The following is a 20,836-nucleotide window of genomic DNA, read 5'->3' as shown; positions in this document are numbered from 1 at the left end:
AGAAAACGGTGAGTACGCCAAGCTCCACGCAACTCCCCCTAAGAAATACCAACCAATGGGAATTTCACCGCACGTGAACGGCCCCACCCGACGCCCAGAATTACGCCAATTTGAATATGCAAATCAGTGCAAGAGCCCCTTGAGTGAAAAAAGGAAGAATTGGGGGCAATGAAAAAACATAAGCAGGGTACAAACAAGAAAAGGAAACTGACGGAGGGGCACAACACGGTGGGGGGGAACTCAAAAGTTCAAAGTTCAGACAGTACATGAAATAAAAAAAATACGAGGAGTGTGCGCACACACACACACTCACGCACACACACGCGCACGCGCACTCACGCACACTCACTCTCACACATGCACTCACGCACACTCACTCTCACACACGCGCACACACACGCGCACTCACAAACTCTCACACACTCTCACACACTCACACACGCACTCACGCACACGCACTCACACACACACACGCGCACTCACACTCACAAACTCTCACACACTCTCACACACACACACACACTCACGCACACACACTCACACCAGTAGAGTCAATTCAGCCCCTCCAGATCCCGTACCCTGCATGCCTTTGGAAGGAAACCCACCAAGAAAACATGCAAACTCCAGGCAGGCGAGACCTGGGATGTGACCCCCTTACTGCTATCGCTGCGCCCCACATGTCTAATTATTAACAGTATACGTTATTTAAATGATCTGTGAAACGTAATTCACATCCTTCTATGGATTTTGTCACAGAAATGATATCAGGTATACATGGGAGTCTTCTCAGAGCACACAGAGCTCTTGGAAATCGACTTAGAAGCCAGTCGTCATCATCGTCATCGTCATCGTCATCATCGTCTGTAAATCTGAGGCGCTCTCTTCTAATTCTTCCATTTAGTCAGACAGTCGGTCCGCGCTCCATTATATCGTTACAGACCGATTACAATCAAGTCAATGCAATTTGTAAATGATATGCAATTCACTTCAGTGTATTTGATGAAGCCAGCGTCATGGATGTGAAAAGCTGACCACAGAAACAGAAGCACTGCTTTGACGCTGGGTGACGTGCGTACGCGTGGTGGGGCGGGCGCTGCCAAGTCGACTTTTTACACAACTCAAAGTGAACCCAACATGGCGTTATTACACAGGACTTTCAAAGCTCTGCTGACCCCCGAGTGCAGGTCTGGTCAGCGAGCTTTACAAACGGACAGAGCAGCCCAGGACTGGAGACTCGTCCGTGTGTCATTAGAGCCACAGCAGCGTCACACAGTCCTACCAGGCTCCCTCCACTCAGCCAAGTGGCCCGGTCCTGTGGCCCTTTCAAAGTGCCCAAGTGATTCTAATGTTCAGTCAGCCGCCACCTCAGACACTAAGATGAATGTGACCTCGTGAAGATGACCACTTGGGAACAGCTGCATCTTTTCGCCAATCCAAAAGCCACTTGGAATTCCACCAATGGCCCCTCGCTGGACGGGCGAATGCAGTCAAGAATGCCCCCTTCTCCAGAGGCCTGGCTAATGCATCGGCTGGTCTCCTCCAAGGCCCCGACTGGCGACGTGATGGCGGAGTCTCACCGGTCAAGGAGGCGTGTGCGGTCGGTGCTGGGCCTTTGTGTCTGCCCGCTTGACATGAGCCCCCCACTGAACTCTCTGTGCCAGCGTAAGTAACAGAACAGCCATCGACGAAGCGGACTTTGCTGACAGTTCTTGACGACTTGTTGCTGCTGCTCCTTGCTGACCCTGGACTGAGCCGACTGGAGCCGAGTTGCTTGTGTTGCGAATTCCTAACATTCTCAGGACTAATATCCGTAAGGCACCAGACTAAGGAATGAGCGCCTTTAGTAGAGACCACTCTCTCAGCAATTCTGATCAGCTCTCTCTGTACTTCTGTTTATCTTTATGGCACAGATGGCATCAGTCTCTGAAGGGGCATTGCGCTCCCTGATGGAACAACACTTGAGGTTTGACATCCATGATGACTTGGGGTCACTACAGTATGTGCTAGAAACCCATAACTGACTCGTCTTGGCACACCGGAACTCATCACTTACTAAACTGGCACCTTTCGGGTTCAAACTGAAACGTTTTGACTGCCCATTATTCTTCATACCATTCACAGCACGCTGCCTAAGACTGCAGCACCAACGTTCAAATAACATGGACTGCCATTGGGCACACAGACGCTATGTTAGTACTGGACAGGGCAAGGACCCATTTGATACAGGAAAGCCATCTGCTTATCAGAGAGCCCCACTAAAAGCCAACATGGGTGGGCAAACAGTGTGTGACAGACTCCAGAGAAAGACAAGAGGGATGCAATGCTGTTCCCTCGAAGCAGCAGGCAGGACCCTATTGCCCAAGTCAGTGGCCCCTGGGACCACCGTGAAGAGGCCATTTTGGAGGTGACACTGCACCACGGCCTTGAATTTGAGAAGCCAGGCTATTGCTACGGGGAGGTTCAGCCTGCCTGCCATCGGGCTCCCCTGTCTTTTGGAATTTGCCCATTTTGCATGTGGCTTGGAGTGCCAGCTGGCAGTGCTCATTTCCAGACTCGGAGGAGGTCAGCGATGCCCATGACAACTCAAACCTAGCAGTGACGACTCATGCACATCTCAGAGGTTAAAAGCTGCTTACCTGGCACATCTATATCTGGCGCCTCGGTGGGTATGCTTCCTTTACTGAGTCGTACCAGGACTCGCTCCGGGATATTGATGAGAGCCTGCAAGTTATTCACTCTGAGGACGTCATCAGGACTGGTGGCGATGGCACCTAGCTGGTTGAAGTCAGCCTCCCGTGATCCGATGCCAATGCAGTTCACATTGGAGCCTCTTAGTATGTTGCCATAATTGCTGACATCAGTGGAGGAGCTGCCACCCGTGAGGACCACCAGGTGCTGTGAGGCAACTGAGGGCCGGGCTCCGGCGGAATCTCGAAGTTCATTTCGCAAAACATACTCGATGCCCTGGGCGAGGTTGGCAGGAGAGCCCCCTAGCTGACGAAGCCTCCTCACTGCATTTATAACGGCATTTTTGTTGGTGTGCGTCCCGAGGGAGAACTCCGTCTTCTGGGTGTTGCTGTACTGGACAACGCCGACACGAATCTGATCGGGGCTGATGTCGAGCTGCTGAAGGACCTGCAGCATGAAATCGCGGATGTGCACGATGCCTTGTGGGCCGACGTTGGTAGAGCCGTCGATAAGGAAGATGATATCCTTCTTCCCAAGGTCTGGGATGACTATGGGGGCAAAAACAAAAAAAAAAAACATGAAATGAAAAAATGAAATGAAACACATTTGATGATTTCCTTCCTCTACGTGAGTCCGAGTCACCCAAGCAATGCTTGAGATGCCCCCAGCGTGACGGGCAGCATCGGGCTTTGTTCATTCTGCTAATAATTGGACCGCTTTTACCTGCCTGGAATTATCTGACCTCGGCAAATAGAAACTCGGCACACAAATGGACAGTGAAGGCGGAGTGCATGGAAGTCGAGAGGGCAGCGCGGGGCTGGTGACGCTGACGACGCGGGCAGAGTCTCCAAGCGGCAGGCCGTAGGCTTGGTGGAGTCGAGGGCCTCTGTAGCCAGCACTGAGTTTCTAAAGTGGGGCAGACGTACCCCCAATTATTTGGTCCTTGGCAGACTTGTAAACTGCGGTCCACAGCGGCCAAAAGTGTTTCTGATCTGAAGCTGGTGACTCCCGGACCAATTGGTCAGACGGGCGCCTAAGAAGCCAAAAGTGAGCCCACCGAAGGTTAATAATGAGACCCCGAAGAGGCGGCCAAATAAGAGGCTGAGAATGTCTGACCTCAGGGCAGTGCAGGTAAAACATCTCCTCAGAGCAACGGCAAAGCGCTACGCCGATGACGTCTGTGCCCAATGCAAAGAAGATCAAAGCGATCACAATTTATGTGCGTCTGCTCCCTCCCTCACTACGGGCCTTCGGCTGGCTGGGAGGAAGAGGCTTTGGGAATTGTGAAATCTGGGAATGTTTCAGGAATGATGGCCTCTGTCCCAAATGAAGAGAATCGGAGGTGTTATCCAAAAGTCCACTTGACGGCCGCTCTAATCCTCACCCTAACCCTAACCGCTCGCTCCCTCGGCTTAGACCAGCAAACGTGTACGGAGCCTTCACGGAGACCCCTGGGACCAGGTGCTCGGCAATAAAATGGAAGGAAGCCCAAACAAGAAAATCAGTGTTTCAGGAGACCTTTCCCTGAGTCTTGTGTCACGCTGGGCTCACCGTGTCACCGGGCCAGCAGGAGATCAAGCCTGTTGGATCACTCAGATACGGCCATCGGGCCCCCGTCCTGCCCTGCTTGCTTTGTGTGGTTGTCCACTTCTGCATTATCTGGGCTTGAAGGGGGGCCGAGGGACATTGCACTTACTTATTTGCGTAGGCGCAGGCCGGTCAGTTATCTTCACCGTTGTCACAGCATCCACCACTTGGTCATCGAGGTTTTGCAGATCACGGATTTCCCTCACGACAAAAGACTGATCCGGCAGGAGCGAGATGGTCCTCAGTTCCTTTGTGTCGGCGTTCTTGGCTCCAACAGCCAGAGGGGCCACATTGCTTAATTTGAGCTGTTCGGCGGGGCCAGAGACGTCGTCAGAAGACGGGCTGCCAGTCACCACGACGAGGACTTGAGGAACCCCTTCTTCAATTCGGCTGCCGCCCGCCCTCTGGAAGACATTTCTTCCCACGTATTCCAGGGCTCTGCCCGTGTTTACGACGTTTCCGCCTCTGCCCCTCATCCTGTTCAGGGCGTTCAGCACTTCGTCTCTTGTTGAGAACTCGTTGAGCAGGAACTCGACCTTGGGCTGATCGCTGTACTGCACCAGCGACACTCGCACTTTGTTCAAGCCCACGTCTACCCGTTTCACTACTTTTGAGATCATGTCACGGATGGCACCAAACTCGTTTCTCACATTGTTGCTGCCGTCAACTAAGAAGACGATGTCCCGTTTTTCACCAAATACACCTGTAGCAGGAAAAAAAAACAAGGAAAGTTCAGTTTCAGCCAATCGTGTGTCTTGAAACTCTTTCTGTTCTTAGCCCTCCCAGGTTTACCTCCTCTAGGTGACATTCATTAATGCAATGGGACCCGGCCAGGGGTCCCTGGAAATCCATAAAGTGACTGGGCATCGTGTGGCATCACGTGCTGGCTACAAGGACCCTCGAGATACGTGAGCAGAACATAAAATAGGAAATGCGGGACGCAAACTGAAACATGGCAATGAAGCGTCACCGGCTCGAACTGGAATATGTCACATTCGGGGACGGGATAAAAAAATGGGAAAGGAAGGAGAGAGAAGCCACAGTTCCTTCGCCAGGAGTGTCTGCTTCTTCCTCGGGTTCGTGAAGGCGACACCACCAAACGAGCACGTCCCTCTGCAGCAGCACGCTAACGTGGACCTCCGCGACTCCATGTCTAACGTTACCTGACTGTCAGCAGCAGGAACTCCTGCCATAAAAGGACATTGGCCGGCGTGTCACCGCGCGGTTCACAAGGGCCGAGAGAAAAGGAATCTGCATGAGGGACCGGGACCACCCTAACTAACAAGATGGGCCGAACTTGCTGGGTTTCATTTGTGGGCGACACGTCAAAGCTTTGAAATCGTTGTGACCCTCATCCTAGCACAAATGTGCCAGAAGATGCCGGCCTGCACGTGAGACTGCCACGTGAAATGGTCCTGATGGAAGTAAAAGTTGGCATCGGGACACGTCCTCTGACAAAAAAAAAGGCAAACATCCGTGGAAGAGCAAAGCTCCACCAAGGGGCAGCTCGTGGAAAACGCGCTTCTGATTTGGGGTAAAGACGCAAATACGCAGAAAAAAGTGAAGACGTCAAATAAAGTGAAGCCCACCTTTAACGTAACGCTGCCAAAGCAAACGTGTGTCAGCAAAACAGGAAGGTGACCAGTTAGGCTCAGTGCCACCCAGCAGCCCTGCCATCTGCCAAGTGTGTTACCCAGAAAGGCTCCGTTTCCTTACCTCTGTCGGGCTCTTCCGTTGGATAAACAGGCCCAGATTTTTCGATATCCTCAACAGACAGCTCTGTTAACGAATTTATAAACTGCTGTTGAATGTCAAACAAATTGGAGAAGTCGTTCACTTTGAAGGAAAAGTTGGGATTATAGGAAATGGTCTGCAGCTCGCTCGTTTTGGCATTCCCAGTTCCGATTCCAAACGGCACAACCTTGGACTGCTTGAGGGTCACCGCTGGGCCGCGCACGTCATCGGTGGAAGTGCCACCTACAAGAACGATCAGGAACTGAGGAACTCCTTCCCGAATTCGGCTGCCCGCCTGGGGCGTCAGGACTTCGGAGCGGACGTGCTGGAGAGCTGCGCCGATGTTGCGTTCGCTGCCACCTCTGTGCTGAATTTGCTTGATGGAGTTGAGCACGCCCTCCTTGGTGGTGTGCGAGTTGAGGAGCATCTCACTGAATGGCACATCGCTGTACTGCACGATGCCAACACGGATCTTATTGGGGGCGACGCTGAGACTTTCCACAACTCTTCTTAGGAATTCTTTAATGAATGAAAACTTGCTTGCAGCATCGTCAGAGCCATCGATTACGAAGACAACGTCCTTTTTGGCGCCTTCGCTTTCAACTTCAAAAAGAAAAAGAATAAAAACGTGCGGTTAGCGTGAAACGAACTGATCCCTTCCACAAACATGCAACTGCAAATGAATTACATTTTTACAAGTGTGGACAATTTCTGCAAACATTAATCTAACAAAATAAAACGGTGGGAGGCGAGCGGCCCAAGTGGTCCAGCACAGAAAGCCCACAATTCCTGGGCGCTGCTCTGAATCGTCAAGTTAAGGAGGCTTCGTGAACTGAACTGGCACTTTGCCGTCTGCTGATCCTCCAAGTATAAAATCATCTCTAAATCCAAAATGGTGCCGTGTCCTGCTGCTCTCCTTAACCGCTGGGCCTCGTTTCTCCTGCTCTGCGTTGCAATCGGACTTGTGGCAGTGAAAATAACCACAAGCATCACCACTTTACCCAGCGACCACACACCTTCCGGTTAGCATTCTTGCTTCTTTATTGTGGTGTAGAATTTTGCTAACATGAATTCCTGAAACACTCAGATAGCTGAGTCCACAGGCTGAAACCTCACTTTGCTGTCGTACGCCATCATTAGCCAGAATGGTGGTCTGCACCGCTGAAGATTCACACATGAGGCATTTATGAGTGCAGGTACCTACTTCTAGTGCCCCCATTACTAGGCAGGGCACCTCACGGTTTGCTGGCTCATTTCCAAAAAGTCACCACACATGCAATCAAACTCAGACTACCATAAAGCAGCAGCCTGGCACTGGCCGACGGACCCCTGCATGGCCTCTGGCCAGCCGAGTGTGGCTGGAGTGAAACACACTGGCACCAGACTTGGCAGGGCGTTGGTGGTGATGTGGCTGCGTTTCCACTTTCTACTCCGTCAGAATCTTCCCACCCTGCAGTGACCACTTCAGACCTCAAAGGTCTGCACAAAGGAGCTCCATCGTCTGCTGAGGACTCGTCGCGGGCAACTCCTGGCCGGACTCGCATGTTAACGTCTTTCTGTGGTAGAAGATCACAAATCATTCAGTAGGACTTAAATACAAACACCCTGACTGTGACCAGTGGTCTTCTTCAGATGTCTAGAAGGTGTGTGCTAACTGGGCCTCCGACACAGGAATTCACACAGTGATGTCCATCCTCATCCATCCAAAGCAAAGCTTTTCATGATTTTGTGACGCGGAAGGCATTTTCAGGCAGTCGCAGGCTGATCTGCCTCTGCGGTCCTTCGTCTTACTTAGACGCGGCCACACAACTTTCTTTACTGGCTCACCGTCACTGAATTCACTGCCGTAAATGTGGGCTCGTATTGCGTTGCCCAGTACTTTGTAGTAACTGCATATTTTGAAAATGAAGAATAATGCGTCATTGGTTTTGATTTCTCTAGAGATATGGAAAATGATTTGACTTGATCACATATTGCCATGACCTTACCATACATACCATAATACTCCATACGCTGGAAAGGTTGGCAGTTCCAGGAGCTGCTCAGATGTGCTCAACACCCAAAAAGCACTGCAGTCTCCAGAAAACCACAAGAAGCAAAACTGAGCGACAACCTCAGGACCAGACCTTCAACTGCAACACCGAGAAATCAACCTGCTCCTTAACTTAATCATCTGAGACCATCAGAAGCAGCAGGAGGGGGACCCCCCGACATTTACAGTCTGCTTCAAAAGATCCATTGAAAGGACAAACAAACGCCACTGTGATGATGAAAAGATTTGTTAAGAAAATTAAAAGTGTTACCTTCTGTGGTTGGCGTTTCTGCTGTCACCACTTCAGGAATCTGTAACGTGACAGACTCCAACTGCTGCTGAACATTTGGAAGATCAGCGAAGTCATACACAGAAATGACATACGCAGGGGACAATGAGATACTCTGCAGCTCTCGGGCGTCTGTGTTCCTGGTGCCAATGGCCAAAGGCACGACTCCAAGGCCCTTCAAGGCTGAGGCCCCACTCTGGACGTTATCCCTCGATTTCCCTGCGGTCAGCAGGATCAAAAACTGTGGGACGCCCCGGAGACGCCTGCTGCCTGCTGAAGGATTGAAGACATTGTCCTTGACAAATTCAAGCGCCTTCCCCGTGTTGAGGGGTCTGCCACCTTTGTGTCTCAGACTTCGTATGGCATTCACAACGCGTCATCTTTGGTCGAGTGAGTGTTTAGATAGAAATTAGCGGCCGGGTCATTGCTGAATTGCACCACAGCCACCTGGTCATTGTTTTCACCCACTTCCATGTTTTGAACGACTCTTTGGACAAAATCACGGACTGCTGGAAATCCATTTCGATTATCATCAGAACCGTCAAGTAAAAACACAATATCTCGCTGGACACCTTTAAGCAGGGGACAGATTGAAACATGTCAGAGAGATGAGCGACTCCAGTCGGGAGACACTTGGAACTTCCTATAAAGTATCTAACGGTATTACGCATCCACACATTTCACACTTACAAGTTCACACTCCCTGATGTCGAAGGAGAGCTCGCTGACAAGCCAAGCGTAATACCTCACAAGTGGGTACCGTATCTGATTAGGCTTCCTCACACTTTGAACATTTGGAAGATGGCAGCGCCTTGAGATTGAAATCCCTGTTTCAAAATGTTCATGCGACCAATTGGTCGAACTGCTGGGAATGAAAGTAACGATCACCAAAGCCCAGTGGGGATAAAGTAGAGGGGGTCTGTCTGCCTGTGGACTCCACAATCCAGAAGTTCCCAGCTGGGAAGGAGAGCAGCGAGTCCTCCTAATAGAACAGCTGCTCACATAGGGACCTTCTCAATAACGAAGGACTGTCTGTAGCCCAGATGGTGACATCTGGAGCACATTCGACACCTCTGTACATTTGGCGTAGTCGGAGGTAGTGAAGCACATGAACAGTTCTCTGAGATCTCCAACCCAGAAGTCCTCATCGATGTCCTACATGGGACTCCAAGCACCTTCACCTTTCTTAGTCCTATTCTTTTCTTGTGTGTGGAAGACCCTGCATTGCCCTAGCATATAAATTGGATATCTTGTAACATTTTGGGAAAGAGTTTCCCACAAACAAAAATCCAAAACCATTCTTGTTCAGTCTGATTGCACACAACGAGATTTGAAATCAACGATATTAACTCGAAATGATCTACAGGCATGCATTAGGGTCTAGAGAAGACCCAATCAAACGGTTTCACGTTAAAGCGTCTACAAAGTTATCAATATCCTATCAGAAAATTTCCAAATCGTTACAACCTGCACTAATACTCTGAGATATTATTCCATCGTATCCTACAGCGGCCCACTTGCTATAACGGCAGAGTGTTATTTGGTAACCTGTTGGGTTTCTCGACAGCTTCTGACCTCAAGCACTTGTGAAACATGTGGGACAACCATACGTTGTAAAACAGAGACAGTCACTGGTAGGACATCCCAAGATTAAAATTACAAGTTATTAAGGTATTCCCAATTAAGAGGAGGATATTTAATGATCTCAGGATGGCAATGCCTACGTCTTTACATAAAGAACAATAAAATCTCATGCCTTACCTGTGACCGTTGGCGTTTCTGCTGTCACCACTTCAGGAATCTGTAACGTGACAGACTCCAACTGCTGCTGAACATTTGGAAGGTCGCGAAGTCCGACACAGAAATGACATACGCAGGGGACAATGAGATACTCTGCAGCTCTCGGGCGTCTGTGTTCCTGGTGCCAATGGCCAAAGGCACGACTCCAAGGCCCTTCAAGGCTGAGGCCCCACTCTGGACGTTATCCCTCGATTTCCCTGCGGTCAGCAGGATCAAAAACTGTGGGACGCCCCGGAGACGCCTGCTGCCTGCTGAAGGATTGAAGACATTGTCCTTGACAAATTCAAGCGCCTTCCCCGTGTTGAGGGGTCTGCCACCTTTGTGTCTCAGACTTCGTATGGCATTCACAACGTCATCTTTGGTCGAGTGAGTGTTTAGATAGAAATTAGCGGCCGGGTCATTGCTGAATTGCACCACAGCCACCTGGTCATTGTTTTCACCCACTTCCATGTTTTGAACGACTCTTTGGACAAAATCACGGACTGCTGGAAATCCATTTCGATTATCATCAGAACCGTCAAGTAAAAACACAATATCTCGCTGGACACCTTTAAGCAGGGGACAGATTGAAACATGTCAGAGAGATGAGCGACTCCAGTCGGGAGACACTTGCACCTTCCTATAAAGTATCTAACGGTATTACGCATCCACACATTTCACACTTACAAGTTCACACTCCCTGATGTCGAAGGAGAGCTCGCTGACAAGCCAAGCGTAATACCTCACAAGTGGGTACCGTATCTGATTAGGCTTCCTCACACTTTGAACATTTGGAAGATGGCAGCGCCTTGAGATTGAAATCCCTGTTTCAAAATGTTCATGCGACCAATTGGTCGAACTGCTGGGAATGAAAGTAACGATCACCAAAGCCCAGTGGGGATAAAGTAGAGGGGTCTGTCTGCCTGTGGACTCCACAATCCAGAAGTTCCCAGCTGGGAAGGAGAGCAGCGAGTCCTCCTAATAGAACAGCTGCTCACATAGGGACCTTCTCAATAACGAAGGACTGTCTGTAGCCCAGATGGTGACATCTGGAGCACATTCGACACCTCTGTACATTTGGCGTAGTCGGAGGTAGTGAAGCACATGAACAGTTCTCTGAGATCTCCAACCCAGAAGTCCTCATCGATGTCCTACATGGGACTCCAAGCACCTTCACCTTTCTTAGTCCTATTCTTTTCTTGTGTGTGGAAGACCCTGCATTGCCCTAGCATATAAATTGGATATCTTGTAACATTTTGGGAAAGAGTTTCCCACAAACAAAAATCCAAAACCATTCTTGTTCAGTCTGATTGCACACAACGAGATTTGAAATCAACGATATTAACTCGAAATGATCTACAGGCATGCATTAGGGTCTAGAGAAGACCCAATCAAACGGTTTCACGTTAAAGCGTCTACAAAGTTATCAATATCCTATCAGAAAATTTCCAAATCGTTACAACCTGCACTAATACTCTGAGATATTATTCCATCGTATCCTACAGCGGCCCACTTGCTATAACGGCAGAGTGTTATTTGGTAACCTGTTGGGTTTCTCGACAGCTTCTGACCTCAAGCACTTGTGAAACATGTGGGACAACCATACGTTGTAAAACAGAGACAGTCACTGGTAGGACATCCCAAGATTAAAATTACAAGTTATTAAGGTATTCCCAATTAAGAGGAGGATATTTAATGATCTCAGGATGGCAATGCCTACGTCTTTACATAAAGAACAATAAAATCTCATGCCTTACCTGTGACCGTTGGCGTTTCTGCTGTCACCACTTCAGGAATCTGTAAGCGTGACAGACTCCAACTGCTGCTGAACATTTGGAAGGTCGGAAGTCCGACACAGAAATGACATACGAGGGGACAATGAGATACTCTGCAGCTCTCGGGCGTCTGTGTTCCTGGTGCCAATGGCCAAAGGCACGACTCCAAGGCCCTTCAAGGCTGAGGCCCCACTCTGGACGTTATCCCTCGATTTCCCTGCGGTCAGCAGGATCAAAAACTGTGGGACGCCCCGGAGACGCCTGCTGCCTGCTGAAGGATTGAAGACATTGTCCTTGACAAATTCAAGCGCCTTCCCCGTGTTGAGGGGTCTGCCACCTTTGTGTCTCAGACTTGTATGGCATTCACAAGCGTCATCTTTGGTCGAGTGAGTGTTTAGATAGAAATTAGCGGCCGGGTCATTGCTGAATTGCACCACAGCCACCTGGTCATTGTTTTCACCCACTTCCATGTTTTGAACGACTCTTTGGACAAAATCACGGACTGCTGGAAATCCATTTCGATTATCATCAGAACCGTCAAGTAAAAACACAATATCTCGCTGGACACCTTTAAGCAGGGGACAGATTGAAACATGTCAGAGAGATGGCGACTCCAGTCGGAGACACTTGCACCTTCCTATAAAGTATCTAACGGTATTACGCATCCACACATTTCACACTTACAAGTTCACACTCCCTGATGTCGAAGGAGAGCTCGCTGACAAGCCAAGCGTAATACCTCACAAGTGGGTACCGTATCTGATTAGGCTTCCTCACACTTTGAACATTTGGAAGATGGCAGCGCCTTGAGATTGAAATCCCTGTTTCAAAATGTTCATGCGACCAATTGGTCGAACTGCTGGGAATGAAAGTAACGATCACCAAAGCCCAGTGGGGATAAAGTAGAGGGGTCTGTCTGCCTGTGGACTCCACAATCCAGAAGTTCCCAGCTGGGAAGGAGAGCAGCGAGTCCTCCTAATAGAACAGCTGCTCACATAGGGACCTTCTCAATAACGAAGGACTGTCTGTAGCCCAGATGGTGACATCTGGAGCACATTCGACACCTCTGTACATTTGGCGTAGTCGGAGGTAGCGAAGCACATGAACAGTTCTCTGAGATCTCCAACCCAGAAGTCCTCATCGATGTCCTACATGGGACTCCAAGCACCTTCACCTTTCTTAGTCCTATTCTTTTCTTGTGTGTGGAAGACCCTGCATTGCCCTAGCATATAAATTGGATATCTTGTAACATTTTGGGAAAGAGTTTCCCACAAACAAAAATCCAAAACCATTCTTGTTCAGTCTGATTGCACAACGAGATTTGAAATCAACGATATTAACTCGAAATGATCTACAGGCATGCATTAGGGTCTAGAGAAGACCCAATCAAAGCGGTTTCACGTTAAAGCGTCTACAAAGTTATCAATATCCTATCAGAAAATTTCCAAATCGTTACAACCTGCACTAATACTCTGAGATATTATTCCATCGTATCCTACAGCGCCCACTTGCTATAACGGCAGAGTGTTATTTGGTAACCTGTTGGGTTTCTCGACAGCTTCTGACCTCAAGCACTTGTGAAACATGTGGGACAACCATACGTTGTAAAACAGAGACAGTCACTGGTAGGACATCCCAAGATTAAAATTACAAGTTATTAAGGTATTCCCAATTAAGAGGAGGATATTTAATGATCTCAGGATGGCAATGCCTACGTCTTTACATAAAGAACAATAAAATCTCATGCCTTACCTGTGACCGTTGGCGTTTCTGCTGTCACCACTTCAGGAATCTGTAACGTGACAGACTCCAACTGCTGCTGAACATTTGGAAGGTCGGCGAAGTCCGACACAGAAATGACATACGCAGGGGACAATGAGATACTCTGCAGCTCTCGGCGTCTGTGTTCCTGGTGCCAATGGCCAAAGGCACGACTCCAAGGCCCTTCAAGGCTGAGGCCCCACTCTGGACGTTATCCCTCGATTTTCCCTGCGGTCAGCAGGATCAAAAACTGTGGGCGCCCGGAGACGCCTGCTGCCTGCTGAAGGATTGAAGACATTGTCCTTGACAAATTCAAGCGCCTTCCCCGTGTTGAGGGGTCTGCCACCTTTGTGTCTCAGACTTGTATGGCATTCACAAGCGTCATCTTTGGTCGAGTGAGTGTTTAGATAGAAATTAGCGGCCGGGTCATTGCTGAATTGCACCACAGCCACCTGGTCATTGTTTTCACCCACTTCCATGTTTTGAGCGACTCTGTGGACAAAATCACGGACTGCTGGAAATCCATTTCGATTATCATCAGAACCGTCAAGTAAAAACACAATATCTCGCTGGACACCTTTAAGCAGGGGACAGATTGAAACATGTCAGAGAGATGAGCGACTCCAGTCGGGAGACACTTGCACCTTCCTATAAAGTATCTAACGGTATTACGCATCCACACATTTCACACTTACAAGTTCACACTCCCTGATGTCGAAAGAGAGCTCGCTGACAAGCCAAGTGAAATACCTCACAAGTGGGTACCGTATCTGATTAGGCTTCCTCACACTTTGAACATTTGGAAGATGGCAGCGCCTTGAGATTGAAATCCCTGTTTCAAAATGTTCATGCGACCAATTGGTCGAACTGCTGGGAATGAAAGTAACGATCACCAAAGCCCAGTGGGGATAAAGTAGAGGGGTCTGTCTGCCTGTGGACTCCACAATCCAGAAGTTCCCAGCTGGGAAGGAGAGCAGCGAGTCCTCCTAATAGAACAGCTGCTCACATAGGGACCTTCTCAATAACGAAGGACTGTCTGTAGCCCAGATGGTGACATCTGGAGCACATTCGACACCTCTGTACATTTGGCGTAGTCGGAGGTAGCGAAGCACATGAACAGTTCTCTGAGATCTCCAACCCAGAAGTCCTCATCGATGTCCTACATGGGACTCCAAGCACCTTCACCTTTCTTAGTCCTATTCTTTTCTTGTGTGTGGAAGACCCTGCATTGCCCTAGCATATAAATTGGATATCTTGTAACATTTTGGGAAAGAGTTTCCCACAAACAAAAATCCAAAACCATTCTTGTTCAGTCTGATTGCACACAACGAGATTTGAAATCAACGATATTAACTCGAAATGATCTACAGGCATGCATTAGGGTCTAGAAGACCCAATCAAAGCGGTTTCACGTTAAAGCGTCTACAAAGTTATCAATATCCTATCAGAAAATTTCCAAATCGTTACAACCTGCACTAATACTCTGAGATATTATTCCATCGTATCCTACAGCGGCCCACTTGCTATAACGGCAGAGTGTTATTTGGTAACCTGTTGGGTTTCTCGACAGCTTCTGACCTCAAGCACTTGTGAAACATGTGGGACAACCATACGTTGTAAAACAGAGACAGTCACTGGTAGGACATCCCAAGATTAAAATTACAAGTTATTAAGGTATTCCCAATTAAGAGGAGGATATTTAATGATCTCAGGATGGCAATGCCTACGTCTTTACATAAAGAACAATAAAATCTCATGCCTTACCTGTGACCGTTGGCGTTTCTGCTGTCACCACTTCAGGAATCTGTAACGTGACAGACTCCAACTGCTGCTGAACATTTGGAAGGTCGGCGAAGTCCGACACAGAAATGACATACGCAGGGGACAATGAGATACTCTGCAGCTCTCGGGCGTCTGTGTTCCTGGTGCCAATGGCCAAAGGCACGACTCCAAGGCCCTTCAAGGCTGAGGCCCCACTCTGGACGTTATCCCTCGATTTCCCTGCGGTCAGCAGGATCAAAAACTGTGGGGCGCCCGGAGCGCCTGCTGCCTGCTGAAGGATTGAAGACATTGTCCTTGACAAATTCAAGCGCCTTCCCCGTGTTGAGGGGTCTGCCACCTTTGTGTCTCAGACTTCGTATGGCATTCACAGCGTCATCTTTGGTCGAGTGAGTGTTTAGATAGAAATTAGCGGCCGGGTCATTGCTGAATTGCACCACAGCCACCTGGTCATTGTTTTCACCCACTTCCATGTTTTGAGCGACTCTTTGGACAAAATCACGGACTGCTGGAAATCCATTTCGATTATCATCAGAACCGTCAAGTAAAAACACAATATCTCGCTGGACACCTTTAAGCAGGGGACAGATTGAAACATGTCAGAGAGATGAGCGACTCCAGTCGGGAGACACTTGCACCTTCCTATAAAGTATCTAACGGTATTACGCATCCACACATTTCACACTTACAAGTTCACACTCCCTGATGTCGAAAGAGAGCTCGCTGACAAGCCAAATGAAATACCTCACAAGTGGGTACCATATCTGATTAGGCTTCCTCACACTTTGAACATTTGGAAGATGGCAGCGCCTTGAGATTGAAATCCCTGTTTCAAAATGTTCATGCGACCAATTGGTCGAACTGCTGGGAATGAAAGTAACGATCACCAAAGCCCAGTGGGGATAAAGTAGAGGGGTCTGTCTGCCTGTGGACTCCACAATCCAGAAGTTCCCAGCTGGGAAGGAGAGCAGCGAGTCCTCCTAATAGAACAGCTGCTCACATAGGGACCTTCTCAATAACGAAGGACTGTCTGTAGCCCAGATGGTGACATCTGGAGCACATTCGACACCTCTGTACATTTGGCGTAGTCGGAGGTAGCGAAGCACATGAACAGCTCTCTGAGATCTCCGACCCAGAAGTCCTCATCGATGTCCTACATGGGACTCCAAGCACCTTCACCTTTCTTAGTCCTATTCTTTTCTTGTGTGTGGAAGACCCTGCATTGCCCTAGCATATAAATTGGATATCTTGTAACATTTTGGGAAAGAGTTTCCCACAAACAAAAATCCAAAACCATTCTTGTTCAGTCTGATTGCACACACGAGATTTGAAATCAACGATATTAACTCGAAATGATCTACAGGCATGCATTAGGGTCTAGAGAAGACCCAATCAAACGGTTTCACGTTAAAGCGTCTACAAAGTTATCAATATCCTATCAGAAAATTTCCAAATCGTTACAACCTGCACTAATACTCTGAGATATTATTCCATCGTATCCTACAGCGGCCCACTTGCTATAACGGCAGAGTGTTATTTGGTAACCTGTTGGGTTTCTCGACAGCTTCTGACCTCAAGCACTTGTGAAACATGTGGGACAACCATACGTTGTAAAACAGAGACAGTCACTGGTAGGACATCCCAAGATTAAAATTACAAGTTATTAAGGTATTCCCAATTAAGAGGAGGATATTTAATGATCTCAGGATGGCAATGCCTACGTCTTTACATAAAGAACAATAAAATCTCATGCCTTACCTGTGACCGTTGGCGTTTCTGCTGTCACCACTTCAGGAATCTGTAACGTGACAGACTCCAACTGCTGCTGAACATTTGGAAGGTCGGCGAAGTCCGACACAGAAATGACATACGCAGGGGACAATGAGATACTCTGCAGCTCTCGGCGTCTGTGTTCCTGGTGCCAATGGCCAAAGGCACGACTCCAAGGCCCTTCAAGGCTGAGGCCCCACTCTGGACGTTATCCCTCGATTTCCCTGCGGTCAGCAGGATCAAAAACTGTGGGACGCCCCGGAGACGCCTGCTGCCTGCTGAAGGATTGAAGACATTGTCCTTGACAAATTCAAGCGCCTTCCCCGTGTTGAGGGGTCTGCCACCTTTGTGTCTCAGACTTCGTATGGCATTCACAACGCGTCATCTTTGGTCGAGTGAGTGTTTAGATAGAAATTAGCGGCCGGGTCATTGCTGAATTGCACCACAGCCACCTGGTCATTGTTTTCACCCACTTCCATGTTTTGAACGACTCTTTGGACAAAATCACGGACTGCTGGAAATCCATTTCGATTATCATCAGAACCGTCAAGTAAAAACACAATATCTCGCTGGACACCTTTAAGCAGGGGACAGATTGAAACATGTCAGAGAGATGAGCGACTCCAGTCGGGAGACACTTGCACCTTCCTATAAAGTATCTAACGGTATTACGCATCCACACATTTCACACTTACAAGTTCACACTCCCTGATGTCGAAAGAGAGCTCGCTGACAAGCCAAGCGTAATACCTCACAAGAGGGTACCGTATCTGATTAGGCTTCCTCACACTTTGAACATTTGGAAGATGGCAGCGCCTTGAGATTGAAATCCCTGTTTCAAAATGTTCATGCGACCAATTGGTCGAACTGCTGGGAATGAAAGTAACGATCACCAAAGCCCAGTGGGGATAAAGTAGAGGGGTCTGTCTGCCTGTGGACTCCACAATCCAGAAGTTCCCAGCTGGGAAGGAGAGCAGCGAGTCCTCCTAATAGAACAGCTGCTCACATAGGGACCTTCTCAATAACGAAGGACTGTCTGTAGCCCAGATGGTGACATCTGGAGCACATTCGACACCTCTGTACATTTGGCGTAATCGGAGGTAGCGAAGCACATGAACAGCTCTCTGAGATCTCCGACCCAGAAGTCCTCATCGATGTCCTACATGGGACTCCAAGCACCTTCACCTTTCTTAGTCCTATTCTTTTCTTGTCCCTCGGCCGGCCCCCAAGGGGGCCGGGGGCCCCGGGGGTTAAGGTTAAACCCACCACTGCCCTTCCCTTTGGGGCCCCCGTTTCCCCAAATTGGGGCCAGCGCCTTTGGGGGGGTTTAGATAAAATTAAGGGGGGGCTTCGTTGCCCCCCCACCTGGGTTTTTTTACCCCTTATGTTTTACACTCTTTACAAAAAAAGGTTTTTAAAAATTTTTTTCATGCCCCAATAAAAAAAAACCCCGTAATTTAACCAGTTAAAACCGGGGAAAAAACCCCGGGTTAAAAATTCATTTTGACCCCAATTTAAAAACCTTTCCCCCACAATTTAAAGGGGGGAAAAAGCGGGAAAAAAGGATCCTCCGGGGAAAATTAAATTTTAAATTTAAATTTTTCCCTTTCCCAAAAATTCCCCCAATTAAAAATGGCGTTTAAAAAAACCCCAAAAAATGGGGGTTGGGTTCTTTACCCAAACCCAAAAAAAAGGGGGGGGCCGCCCCTCCCAAAAAAAAGTCCCAAGGGGGTTTTAAAAAACCCCGGGGGTTTAAAATTTTTCTTCCCCTTTTAGGGCCGGGGGGGGTTTAAAATTCAAAGACCTCCCTTGGGTTCCCACCCCCAAAACCTTTTTCCCAAGGGTTTTTTTTTAAAAAAATTTTTTCCTATTTTTTTTAAAAAGGTTTCCCCCCAAAAATTCCTTTAAATTTTAAAATTTTTTAAACCAAAAAAAATTTTTTTTAGCCTTTTTTTAAAAAAGTTTTTTTTTAAAAATTTAAACAAAAAAACCCCGTTTTTAAAAAGGTTTAAATAAATTTTCCCAATTTCAAATTTAAAACTAAAAATTAAAAAATTTTTTTTTCCCCCTTCTCCCAAATTTTTTTTCCCAATTTTTAAAAAAAGGGGGACACCCCAAATTTAAAAAAAAAATTTTTTAATTTGGGGAATTAAAATTAAGGATTCAAAAAGGGGAAAAAATTTTAAAAAGGGCCCTTGGGGCTTTTTAAAAAAATTTTTTTAGGGTTTTTGGAAATTTTAAGGGTTTGGGGTAACCCAGTTTAAAAGACAAAACCCCCCAAAGGGGGTGGTTTTGCCAAAAAAACCGGGGGGAAAAGGCCCCAACTGGGGCTTTCTGGGCCTTTCCCCCAAAACCCCCCGGGGGGGGGGAAAAAATGGGGCCCCTTTTCCTTTTGAAAACCAAAAAAGGCCCCCCCGGGGCCCCCCTTTTTTAAATTTTATTGCAATCAACCCTTTGGGGCCCACGTGTGCTGAAGGTTGGCATTGTGACAAAATTTAGCGCCCCCTGTTAGGGGTTGCCATTTGGGCCCGGGCTTTGGAAATTTAAAAACATCTTTGGTCAGTGAGTGTTTAGATAGAAATTAGCGGCCGGGTCATTGCTGAATTGCACCACAGCCACCTGGTCATTGTTTTCACCCACTTCCATGTTTTGAACGACTCTTTGGACAAAATCACGGACTGCTGGAAATCCATTTCGATTATCATCAGAACCGCTCAAGTAAAACACAATATCTCGCTGGACACCTTTAAGCAGGGGACAGATTGAAACATGTCAGAGAGATGGCGACTCCAGTCGGGAGACACTTGCACCTTCCTATAAAGTATCTAACGGTATTACGCATCCACACATTTCACACTTACAAGTTCACACTCCTGATGTCGAAAAGAGGCTCGCTGACAAGCCAAGTGAAATACCTCACAAGTGGGTACCGATATCTGATTAGGCTTCCTCACACTTTGAACATTTGGAAGATGGCAGCGCCTTGAGATTAAAATCCCTGTTTCAAAATGTTCATGCGACCAATTGGTCAACTGCTGGGAATGAAAGTAACGATCACCAAAGCCCAGTGGGGATAAAGTAGAGGGGGTCTGTCTGCCTGTGGACTCCACAATCCAGAAGTTCCCAGCTGGGAAGGAGAGCAGCGAGTCCTCCTAATAGAACAGCTGCTCACATAGGGACCTTCTCAATAACGAAGGACTGTCTGTAGCCCAGATGGTGACATCTGGAGCACATTCGACACCTCTGTACATTTGGCGTAGTCGGAGGTAGCGAAGCACATGAACAGTTCTCTGAGATCTCAACCCAGAAGTCCTCATCGATGTCCTACATGGGACTCCAAGCACCTTCACCTTTCTTAGTCCTATTCTTTTCTTGTGTGTGGAAGACCCTGCATTGCCCTAGCATATAAATTGGATATCTTGTAACATTTTGGGAAAGAGTTTCCCACAAACAAAATCCAAAACCATTCTTGTTCAGTCTGATTGCACTAGCGAGATTTGAAATCAACGATATTAACTCGAAATGATCTACAGGCATGCATTAGGGTCTAGAAGACCCAATCAAAGCGGTTTCACGTTAAAGCGTCTACAAAGTTATCAATATCCTATCAGAAAATTTCTCAAATCGTTACAACCTGCACTA

General features: G+C 47.9%; 1 protein-coding gene across 1 annotated transcript in view; it reads right to left on the bottom strand.

Annotated features, from left to right (window-relative positions):
* The window catches only part of col6a3 (collagen, type VI, alpha 3), a 95,092-nt gene that overhangs the window by 21,585 nt on the left and 52,671 nt on the right, over positions 1–20,836 (bottom strand). Inside the window, exons 34-45 of the mRNA XM_039754918.1 lie at positions 17,668–17,771; positions 17,183–17,339; positions 15,892–15,995; positions 15,410–15,698; positions 13,849–14,222; positions 13,637–13,793; positions 12,078–12,452; positions 11,867–12,022; positions 10,383–10,678; positions 5,992–6,304; positions 4,385–4,978; positions 2,637–3,236 (exon numbers count right to left, since the gene is read on the bottom strand). Of these exons, the coding sequence (XP_039610852.1) occupies positions 2,637–3,236; positions 4,385–4,978; positions 5,992–6,304; positions 10,383–10,678; positions 11,867–12,022; positions 12,078–12,452; positions 13,637–13,793; positions 13,849–14,222; positions 15,410–15,698; positions 15,892–15,995; positions 17,183–17,339; positions 17,668–17,771 (3,519 nt within the window). The remainder of the gene's footprint in view (positions 1–2,636; positions 3,237–4,384; positions 4,979–5,991; positions 6,305–10,382; positions 10,679–11,866; positions 12,023–12,077; positions 12,453–13,636; positions 13,794–13,848; positions 14,223–15,409; positions 15,699–15,891; positions 15,996–17,182; positions 17,340–17,667; positions 17,772–20,836) is intronic.

The sequence above is a fragment of the Polypterus senegalus genome, chromosome 6, assembly GCF_016835505.1.
Source record: "Polypterus senegalus isolate Bchr_013 chromosome 6, ASM1683550v1, whole genome shotgun sequence".
In the NCBI taxonomy this organism is placed as follows: domain Eukaryota; kingdom Metazoa; phylum Chordata; class Cladistia; order Polypteriformes; family Polypteridae; genus Polypterus; species Polypterus senegalus.
This window is presented reverse-complemented; position numbering and strand designations above follow the sequence as displayed.